Source organism: Salmo trutta, unplaced genomic scaffold (genome assembly GCF_901001165.1).
Source record: "Salmo trutta unplaced genomic scaffold, fSalTru1.1, whole genome shotgun sequence".
Taxonomy (NCBI): Eukaryota; Metazoa; Chordata; class Actinopteri; order Salmoniformes; family Salmonidae; genus Salmo; species Salmo trutta.
Genome location: NW_021822754.1, coordinates 173,471 through 184,223, shown reverse-complemented (window position 1 = coordinate 184,223; position 10,753 = coordinate 173,471). Strand labels below are relative to the sequence as shown.

Here is a 10,753-nt window from a genome sequence, read left to right as displayed (position 1 = left end):
TGCAATAATGTTCTACTCAGTTACCGGATACATTCATTGTCTTACAACTACTGGTCAGGTCAGTATAGTGAAGCACACAGAAAGGTTTGCAAAATTCCAGTCGTTTAACCAAAATTCCCACGTTTTGCAGTTTGGAAGATTCCCGGAATCAGGGGGGGGAACAAGCAGGAAATCCTGGGAATTAAATTGAAAGTTACTGGAATTTTACAACCTTTACACACAGATATAGACGACAACAACAATCAACAACAACAACAACAACCATGACACGTTCAAACACGTCTTTGAGAAACTGAAACATGTTCTTGATCTATATTTGGTCCTCTCCCAAGCCAGTGTGAGGTATCAGCCGTCCGTTAGCACCGAGTCTCAGTTTCACTGTCTGTTCCACTCAGTCACAGCTTAGGTTGGTGTTTTGTAGCTTTGGCCCCGTTCACACTCAGGTTCTGCAACTGATCTACAACACATTGGATACAATGGTTGTGATCTGATTTATTTTTGTGATGCGATGAAGAGTTTGTTGCAGATCCATTGAGCCTCCACATGCTTGTGTAGTTTATTTGTGTGCAGAAAAACTCTTGTATGATACAACTGGCATCCCAAACGCTGTGCCAAATGTGTTGTACGTCAGTTGTATTCGGGGCCACTGTCACGACTTCTACCGAAGTCGGTCCCTCTCCTAGTTCGGGTGGCGTTCGGCGGTTGACGTCACCGGCCTTCTAGCCATCGCCGATCTACCTTTCATTTTCCATTGGTTTTGTCTTGTCTTCCCTCACACCTGGTTTCAATTCCATCAATTACATGTTGTGTATTTAACCCTCTGTTCCCCCCATGTCCTTGTCCCGAATTGTTGATTGTAAGAGTTTGTGCACGTTATGTCTGGCGTGCGAAGGGTTTTGTCCCATTGTATTTATTTATTGTTTTTGTTCACGGTGGTTTTATTATTAAACTGCACCGTTGTAACACAGTGTTTGCTCTCCTGCGCCTGACTTCTCTGTCACCAGTACACATGCATTACAGCCACTGTGGTCTTGCTTCTGCTTTGCTTGCTCTTGGTCTAGGCAGGGTTACTGTAAAGCTCTTTCATTAGGGTCTAGGTTGGGTTACCGTAAAGCTCTTTCATTAGGGTCTAGGCTGGGTTACTGTAAAGCTCTTTCATTAGGGTCTAGGTTGGGTTACCGTAAAGCTCTTTCATTAGGGTCTAGGCAGGGTTACTGTAAAGCTCTTTCATTAGGGTCTAGGTTGGGTTACTGTAAAGCTCTTTCATTAGGGTCTAGGCTGGGTTACTGTAAAGCTCTTTCATTAGGATCTAGGCCGGGTTACTGTAAAGCTCTTTCATTAGGGTCTATGCCGGGTTACCGTAAAGCTCTTTCATTAGGGTCTAGGCCAGGTTACTGTAAAGCTCTTTCATTAGGGTCTAGGCTGGGTTACTGTAAAGCTCTTTCATTAGGGTCTAGGCCAGGTTACTGTAAAGCTCTTTCATTAGGGTCTAGGCCAGGTTACCGTAAAGCTCTTCCATTAGGGTCTAGGCTGGGTTACTGTAAAGCTCTTTCATTAGGGCCTAGGCTGGGTTACTGTAAAGCTCTTTCATTAGGGTCTAGGCCGGGTTACCGTAAAGCTCTTTCATTAGGGTCTAGGCCAGGTTACTGTAAAGCTCTTTCATTAGGGCCTAGGCCGGGTTACTGTAAAGCTCTTTCATTAGGGTCTAGGTTGGGTTACTGTAAAGCTCTTTCATTAGGGTCTAGGTTGGGTTACCGTAAAGCTCTTTCATTAGGGCCTAGGCCGGGTTACTGTAAAGCTCTTTCATTAGGGTCTAGGTTGGGTTACTGTAAAGCTCTTTCATTAGGGTCTAGGTTGGGTTACTGTAAAGCTCTTTCATTAGGGTCTAGGTTGGGTTACTGTAAAGCTCTTTCATTCGGGTCTAGGTTGGGTTACTGTAAAGCTCTTTCATTAGGGTCTAGGTTGGGTTACTGTAAAGCTCTTTCATTAGGGTCTAGGCTGGGTTACCGTAAAGCTCTTTCATTAGGATCTAGGCTGGGTTACCGTAAAGCTCTTTCATTAGGGCCTAGGCTGGGTTACCGTAAAGCTCTTTCATTAGGGCCTAGGCTGGGTTACCGTAAAGCTCTTTCATTAGGGCCTAGGCTGGGTTACCGTAAAGCTCTTTCATTAGGGTCTAGGCCGGGTTACTGTAAAGCTCTTTCATTAGGGTCTAGGTTGGGTTACTGTAAAGCTCTTTCATTAGGGTCTAGGCCGGGTTACTGTAAAGCTCTTTCATTAGGGTCTAGGCTGGGTTACCATAAAGCTCTTTCATTAGGGTCTAGGTTGGGTTACTGTAAAGCTCTTTCATTAAGGTCTAGGCCGAGTTACTGTAAAGCTCTTTCATTAGGATCTAGGTTGGGTTACTGTAAAGCTCTTTCATTAGGGTCTAGGCCGAGTTACTGTAAAGCTCTTTCATTAGGATCTAGGCCGGGTTACTGTAAAGCTCTTTCATTAGGATCTAGGCCCGGTTACTGTAAAGCTCTTTCATTAGGGTCTAGGCCAGGTTACTGTAAAGCTCTTTCATTAGGGTCTAGGTTGGGTTACTGTAAAGCTCTTTCATTAGGGTCTAGGCTGGGTTACTGTAAAGCTCTTTTACAGCACCAGACCTCCTGTAGGATGTGATGACTCCAGGAAGAAGACATGAATACAGCACCAGGCCTCCTGTAGGATGTGATGACCCCAGGAGGAAGACATTAATACAGCACCAGGCCTCCTGTAGGATGTGATGACCCCAGGAAGAAGACAGTTGCCCACAAACATACAATGTCACACAAAAACACAGTTTCATCAAATAATCAAGACCACGATTGATCCTCAGATTCACATTATTTTATTTATTTGTTTACACATTCCTTCATCAAGTGTTCATTTGGAGTGTTTAGATAACTGTTAGTTATACAGGTATGATAGATATACAACGACAGTAACACTGGATAACATGCTACTGTTGCAATGGTCCTAACCACAGCACAACAACACTCTTACTGATTGGTTAGCCGTGAGGTTGCCGCGCTGACGCCACTACACTACTGTGTATGATTGGAGGAGAGAGATCTCAAGCGGTGTGATGTCGCGGAATCCCAGATTGTCCCTTTAAACTAGTGGCCACCAACCCTGGACGAACATCCATCCCAGATTGTCCCTTTAAACTAGTGGCCACCAACCCTGGACGAGCATCAATCCCAGATTGTCCCTTTAAACTAGTGGCCACCAACCCTGGACGAACATCAATCCCAGATTGCCCCTTTAAACTAGTGGCCACCAACCCTGGACGAGCATCAGTACAAGCTGTGCAGGCTTTACTTCCAGCCCTGCACTAACCCACCTGATTTTGACTAATCCACTTGATTAGCTATTTTCAAAGTGTGTTGGTGGTGGTCAGGAACAAAACCCTGCACAGTCTCACTATATAGCTCTGACTCTATGTAAGGGTTAACCACTGAGATAACTAGGTCAGACAGACAGACAGACAGACAGACAGACAGACAGACAGACAGACAGACAGACAGACAGACAGACAGACAGACAGACAGACAGACAGACAGACAGACAGACAGTATTTACAGAACATGGTGGAGGACATGAGAATACGATCAACCTAGTATTCTCTTTATAGGGCACTACTTCTGACCAGAGCCTTATGGTCCCAGATCAAAAGTAGTGCACTATATAGGGAATAGGGTCCATTTGGGTCAGAGCCTATATGAGTGGATGGATGGAAGCATAAGTGATTTAGTAGCTCGGGGTAGAAGTTTCCCTTAGGCACAGATCTAGGATCAGCTTGTCCAGGTGTCACCAGGTGTCTAGATTCATCCAGATGAGTCACCAGGTGTCTAAATTCATCCAGATGGGTCACCAGGTGTCTAGATTCATCCAGATGATTCACCAGGTGTCTAGATTCATCCAGATGGGTCACCAGGTGTCTAAATTCATCCAGATGAGTCACCAAGTGTCCAGATTCATCCAGATGGGTCACCAGGTGTCTAAATTCATCCAGATGAGTCACCAGGTGTCTAAATTCATCCAGATGGGTCACCAGGTGTCTAGATTCATCCAGATGAGTCACCAGGTGTCTAAATTCATCCAAATGGGTCACCAGGTGTCTAAATTCATCCAGATGATTCACCAGGTGTCTAAAATCATCCAGATGGGTCACCAGGTGTCTAAATTCATCCAGATGGGTCACCAGGTGACTAGATTCATCCAGATGTGTCACCAGGTGTCTAGACTCGTCCAGATGAGTCACCAGCTGTCTAGACTAATCTAAATGTGTCACCAGGTGTCTAGACTCGTCCAAATGTGTCACCAGCTGTCTAGACTAATCCAAATGTGTCACCAGGTGTCTACATTCATCCAGATGTGTCACCAGCTGTCTAGACTAATCCAAATGTGTCACCAGGTGTCTAAATTCATCCAGATGTGTCACCAGCTGTCTAGACTAATCCAAATGTGTCTAGATTCATCCAGATGTGTCACCAGGTGTCTAGACTCGTCCAGATGGGTCACCAGGTGTCCAGAAGTGTCCACTCTCACCAGCTGTGTGTAAAGGTGTCCGGTGTATCCAGGTGTGCTGAGGTGTTGTGATCATAAAGGGAATCCGTTAAACGGGACGTCTAGTGACGTGCTGTTGACTAAAACAACAATATAAACAACGATTGGATCCACACACTGGGTCACTGCGGTCTGGACACACACACACACACACACACACACACACACACACACACACACACACACACACACACACACACACACACACACACACACACACACACACACACACACACACGGCCTGTCAAACTCATTCACCTTATAGACTGATCTCAGGCCTGTCCAACTCATTCACCTTATAGACTGATCTCAGGCCTGTCCAAGTCATTCACCTTATAGACTGATCTCAGGCCTGTCCAACTCATTCCATGGAGGGACTAGTCTCTGATGTTTTTGTTATTTCCTTTCAATTTGTGCCCAACAATCAATGTGTGTGTGTGTGTGTGTGCCCGAGTGTGTGTGTGTGTGTGCACATGCGTGCGTGCGTTTTTACGACTGCTTCTCAATCCTGTTCCTGTGTCTGTGTCTGGACCCTGTCCTAAATGGACCTAAATGGTATTTGAACACAGGTCTGGACCCTGTGTGTCGGGGCTGACCCAGTGCTAAATGGTATTTGAACACAGGTCTGGACCCTGTGTGTCAGGGCTGACCCGGTGCTAAATGGTATTTGAACACAGGTCTGGACCCTGTGTGTCAGGGCTGACCCGGTGCTAAATGGTATTTGAACACAGATCTGGACCCTGTGTGTCGGGGCTGACCCAGTGCTAAATGGTATTTGAACACAGGTCTGGACCCTGTGTGTCGGGGCTGACCCAGTGCTAAATGGTATTTGAATCCAGGTCTGGACCCTGTGTGTCGGGGCTGACCCAGTGCTAAATGGTATTTGAATCCAGGTCTGGACCCTGTGTGTCGGGGCTGACCCGGTCCTGGAAGATGTAGAGGTTGTTGGTGGAGGCTATGGCGATGATGTTCTCCTCGGGGTGCCAGGCCATGTGGAGGATCTTCTTAGTGAAGTCCAGACTGTCCACCCCCACGTCGCCACGACGACGCTTGCCCCCGGTGTAGATCCGTCGCGTCCGCAGTACAGCTCGCGGCTTACTGGTCTCTCGCCACGCCTCCAGGGAGGGTGGAGTGAGGAGTGGAGAGGAGTGGAGAGGAGAGGAGAGGAGAGGAGAGGAGGTAAGAGGAGAGGAGAGGAGAGGAGAGGAGGTAAGAGGAGAGGAGAGGAGAGGAGGTAAGAGGAGAGGAGAGGAGAGGAGAGGAGAGGAGAGGAGAGGAGAGGAGAGGAGAGGAGAGGAGAGGAGGTAAGAGGAGAGGAGAGGAGAGGAGAGGAGGTAAGAGGAGAGGAGAGGAGAGGAGAGGAGAGGAGGTAAGAGGAGAGGAGAGGAGAGGAGAGGAGAGGAGGTAAGAGGAGAGGAGAGGAGAGGAGAGGAGGTAAGAGGAGAGGAGAGGAGAGGAGAGGAGGTAAGAGGAGAGGAGAGGAGAGGAGAGGAGAGGAGGTAAGAGGAGAGGAGAGGAGAGGAGGTAAGAGGAGAGGAGGTAAGAGGAGAGGAGAGGAGAGGAGGTAAGAGGAGAGGAGAGGAGGTAAGAGGAGAGGAGAGGAGAGGAGGTAAGAGGAGAGGAGAGGAGAGGAGGTAAGAGGAGAGGAGAGGAGGTAAGAGGAGAGGAGAGGAGAGGAGAGGAGAGGAGAGGAGAGGAGAGGAGAGGAGAGGAGAGAAAGAGCGGACACGTTTAGAGCGGGCAAATTGAAATCTGGACCAGAAAATTGTTTCATTATTAGACCTGGTGAGTGACATCATCAGATCAACCAGTAGTTCTCCACACTGGGATTTCAGTAGCAGAGAGGCTTACGTTAGTGACTTACATTAGCGACTTACGTTAGAGTGACTTACGATAGTGACTTACGTTAGTGACTTACGTTAGTGACTTACGTTAGTGACTTACGTTAGTGACTTACGTTAGTGTGGCTTACGATAGTGACTTACATTAGTGTGGCTTACGTTAGCGACTTACGTTAGAGTGGCTTACGATAGTGACTTACGTTAGTGTGGCTTACGTTAGCGACTTACATTAGTGTGGCTTACGTTAGCGACTTACGTTAGCGACCTACGTTAGTGTGGCTTACGATAGTGACTTACGTTAGTGTGGCTTACGTTAGCGACTTACGTTAGTGTGGCTTACGTTAGCGACTTACGTTAGCGACCTACGTTAGTGTGGCTTACGTTAGCGACTTACGTTAGCGACCTACGTTAGTGTGGCTTACGTTAGAGTGACTTACGTTAGTGACTTACGTTAGTGTGGCTTACGTTAGAGTGACTTACGTTAGTGACTTACGATAGCGACTTACGTTAGCGACTTACGTTAGCGACCTACGTTAGCGACCTACGTTAGCGACTTACGTTAGTGACTTACGTTAGTGTGGCTTACGTTAGAGTGACTTACGTTAGTGTGGCTTACGTTAGAGTGACTTACGTTAGTGACTTACGTTAGTGTGGCTTACGTTAGAGTGACTTACGTTAGTGACTTACGATAGCGACTTACGTTAGCGACTTACGTTAGCGACCTACGTTAGCGACCTACGTTAGCGACTTACGTTAGCGACCTACGTTAGTGACCTACGTTAGTGACTTACGTTAGTGACTTACGTTAGCGACCTACGTTAGTGACTTACGTTAGCAACCTACGTTAGTGACCTACGTTAGTGACCTACGTTAGTGACTTACGTTAGCGACTTACGTTAGTGACTTACGTTAGCGACCTACGTTAGTGACTTACGTTAGAGTGACTTACGATAGTGACTTACGTTAGTGACCTACGTTAGTGACCTACGTTAGTGACTTCCGTTAGTGACTTCCGTTAGTGACTTACGTTAGTCACTAACATTAGCGACTTCCGTTAGTGACTTGTGTGTTTGTGTATATGCTTACCTCCAGGGTTACGCCCCGCCCCGTCTCCCTGTCAAACATCCGGAAGAAGCTGTTGTACGCCCCCGTCATTATCACACTGATGAGAGGGGAGAGGAGGAGGGAGAGGAGGAGGGAGAGGAGGAGAGAGAGGAGGAGGGAGAGGAGGAGGGAGAGGAGGAGAGAGAGGAGGAGGGAGAGGAGGAGAGAGAGGAGGAGGGAGAGGAGGAGGGAGAGGAGGAGAGAGAGGAGGAGGGAGAGGAGGAGAGAGAGGAGGAGGGAGAGGAGGAGGGAGAGGAGGAGGAGGGAGGAGAGAGGAGGAGGAGGGAGAGGAGGAGAGAAGATGGAAGGGGAGAATGAAAGAGGGATGAAGAGAGGGAAGAGATGGAGAGAGGGAAGGATGGGGTTGGGACAGGAAGAGGAGGAGAGATGGAGAGAGGGAAGGAGAGAAGGGATTGATTTTGACATCTCCAAAGCTCATCTCTGGGATTGATTTATCTGTGGGATAAAGCCTCAGAGTAGACAAAGACGCACACACACCTGTCGGAGCTGTTCCAGACACACTCGAACTTGTCAAATATGCAGTCGTTCTCGTACAGAGAGCACAGCTTAGTCCTCAGATAGTCATGAACCTACAGAGAGACAGACATGAGAGAAGAAGGAGGGAGGGAAGGAGAGAGGGAGAGGGCCGGAGAGAGTGTTGACAGAATTTTCCAAGACTTTCATTTCATTTGTGTGTGTGTACATGCGTGCTGAGGGTGTTTGCATGTATGTGTGTTTCTGCGTGTGCCTGGTGTGTGTGTGTGTGTGTGTTTAGCGGGCTGACCTGGTAGGTTTCGACAGGGCCCTTCTCCATGTGTAGGTCCCACACCTTGGCCGTCAGGTAATCCCTGGTCAGCAGGTACCGCCCGTTGTGACTGAACTTCACATCCGACACCGACGACACGATCTCAGAGAAGAATGAACGACTTCCTGGGTCCTCTGGTTCCTCAAAGACTGGAGGAAGAGCGATTGGGAGGTGGAGATGAGAAAAGACACGGGAGAAGAGATGAGGAGATGGGGAGGAGAGAGGAGACGGGAAGGAGAGAGGAGACAAGGGGAGGAGAGAGGAGGGAGAGGAGACGGGAAGGGTAGAGGAGGCGAGGGGAGGGGAGAGGAGAGGAGGGAGAGGAGAGGGGGAAGAGAGAGGAGACAAAGGAGAGGAGAGGGGGAGGAGAGAGGAGGGAGAGGAGACGGGGAGGAGAGAGGAGACGAGGAAGAGGAGAGGAGGGAGAGGAGAGGGGGAGGAGAGAGGAGACGAGAGGAGACGGGGAGGAAAGAGGAGGGAAAGGAGACGGGGAGGAGAGAGGAAGGAGAGGAGACAGGAAGGAGAGAGGAGACGAGGAAGGAGAGGGAGAGGAGAGGAGGGAGAGGAGAGGGGAGGAGAGGAGACAAAGGGAGAGTGGAAGGAGAGAGGAGTGTAGAGAAGAGGAGAGGTGGATATCACCATTTAGGGAGGGGGGATTCCAATCTGGACCTGAGGCCAGTTCTACTGCTAATTTAAATGAAGGGCTGATTTAGACCTGGGACACCATGTAGGTAGAAGCCAGTTCTACTGCTGATTTAAATGAAGGACTGATTTAGACCTGGGACACCATGTAGGTAGAAGCCAGTTCTACTGCTGATTTAAATCAAGGACTGATTTAGACCTGGGACACCATGTAGGTAGAAGACAGTTCTACTGCTGATTTAAATGAAGGACTGATTTAGACCTGGGACAACATGTAGGTAGAAGCCAGTTCTACTGCTGATTTAAATCAAGGACTGATTTAGACCTGGGACACCATGTGGGTAGAAGCCAGTTCTACTGCTGATTTAAATGAAGGACTGATTTAGACCTGGGACACCATGTAGGTAGAAGACAGTTCTACTGCTGATTTAAATGAAGGACTGATTTAGACCTGGGACACCATGTAGGTAGAAGCCAGTTCTACTGCTGATTTAAATGAAGGACTGATTTAGACCTGGGACACCATGTGGGTGCAATTAATTATCAGGCAGAACAGAATCAGCAGTAGTCGTACTCTGGACCTCGAAGAGTAAGATTTGAATACCCGTGATTTAGAGACTGACAGCAATGGCTTTTCGTGTGCAGCCAACTCACGTTTGGTGTGTTTGTCGCAAAGTGCCGAGGCCCTCATGTCACAGAGACGTAGAGTTCCCTTACTGCTGCTGTAGACAAACAGGTGGCAGTGGTGAGGATGGAACTCTGCTGCTGTTATCACCTCTGTTAGCTCCTCCATGTTGGCTGGCTTGATGTCCACTATGTCTGGAGGAGAGATACTCAGGTAGAACAACACAGGACTATGTCTGGAGGAGTAGTGTATGTGGTGGTTGTAGCTAGCCTGATTAACTGTACAGTAGATGTGGTGGTTGTAGCTAGCCTGATTAACTGTACAGTAGATGGATGTGGTGGTTGTAGCTAGCCTGATTAACTGTACAGTAGATGTGGTGGTTGTAGCTAGCCTGATTAACTGTACAGTAGATGTGGTGGTTGTAGCTAGCCTGATTAACTGTACAGTAGATGTGGTGGTTGTAGCTAGCCTGATTAACTGTACAGTAGATGGATGTGGTGGTTGTAGCTAGCCTGATTAACTGTACAGTAGATGTGGTGGTTGTAGCTAGCCTGATTAACTGTACAGTAGATGGATGTGGTGGTTGTAGCTAGCCTGATTAACTGTACAGTAGATGTGGTGGTTGTAGCTAGCCTGATTAACTGTACAGTAGATGTGGTGGTTGTAGCTAGCCTGATTAACTGTTCAGTAGATGTGGTGGTTGTAGCTAGCCTGATTAACTGTACAGTAGATGTGGTGGTTGTAGCTAGCCTGATTAACTGTACAGTAGATGGATGTGGTGGTTGTAGCTAGCCTGATTAACTGTACAGTAGATGTGGTGGTTGTAGCTAGCCTGATTAACTGTACAGTAGATGTGGTGGTTGTAGCTAGCCTGATTAACTGTTCAGTAGATGTGGTGGTTGTAGCTAGCCTGATTAACTGTACAGTAGATGTGGTGGTTGTAGCTAGCCTGATTAACTGTTCAGTAGATGTGGTGGTTGTAGCTAGCCTGATTAACTGTACAGTAGATGGATGTGGTGGTTGTAGCTAGCCTGATTAACTGTACAGTAGATGTGGTGGTTGTAGCTAGCCTGATTAACTGTACAGTAGATGTGGTGGTTGTAGCTAGCCTGATTAACTGTTCAGTAGATGTGGTGGTTGTAGCTA

General features: G+C 47.8%; 1 protein-coding gene across 1 annotated transcript; it reads right to left on the bottom strand.

The window, feature by feature from the left end:
• Positions 1-2,846: 2,846 nt before the first annotated feature.
• On the bottom strand, positions 2,847-9,858 carry LOC115184190 (serine/threonine-protein phosphatase 2A 55 kDa regulatory subunit B gamma isoform). Its single transcript, XM_029745217.1, has 6 exons — positions 9,637-9,858; positions 8,320-8,489; positions 8,034-8,125; positions 7,518-7,593; positions 5,511-5,705; positions 2,847-5,456 (listed from the first exon to the last, which is right to left on the bottom strand). The coding sequence occupies exons 1-6, from the start codon at positions 9,773-9,775 to the stop codon at positions 5,409-5,411; spliced, it is 720 nt and encodes a 239-aa protein (XP_029601077.1). The 5' UTR covers positions 9,776-9,858; the 3' UTR covers positions 2,847-5,408.
• Between the last annotated feature and the right edge of the window lie 895 nt (positions 9,859-10,753).

Excerpts from the sequence above, each read along its gene's own strand:
- LOC115184190 (XM_029745217.1), bottom strand. The coding sequence starts at position 9,775 with ATGGAGGAGCTAACAGAGGTGATAACAGCAGCAGAGTTCCATCCTCAC. Across the intron at positions 8,490-9,636 it reads TTGCGACAAACACACCAAAC|TCTTTGAGGAACCAGAGGAC; the intron begins GTGAGTTGGCTG and ends CTCTTCCTCCAG. Across the intron at positions 5,457-5,510 it reads TCTACATCTTCCAGGACCGG|GTCAGCCCCGACACACAGGG; the intron begins GTCAGCCCCGAC and ends ATTTAGCACTGG.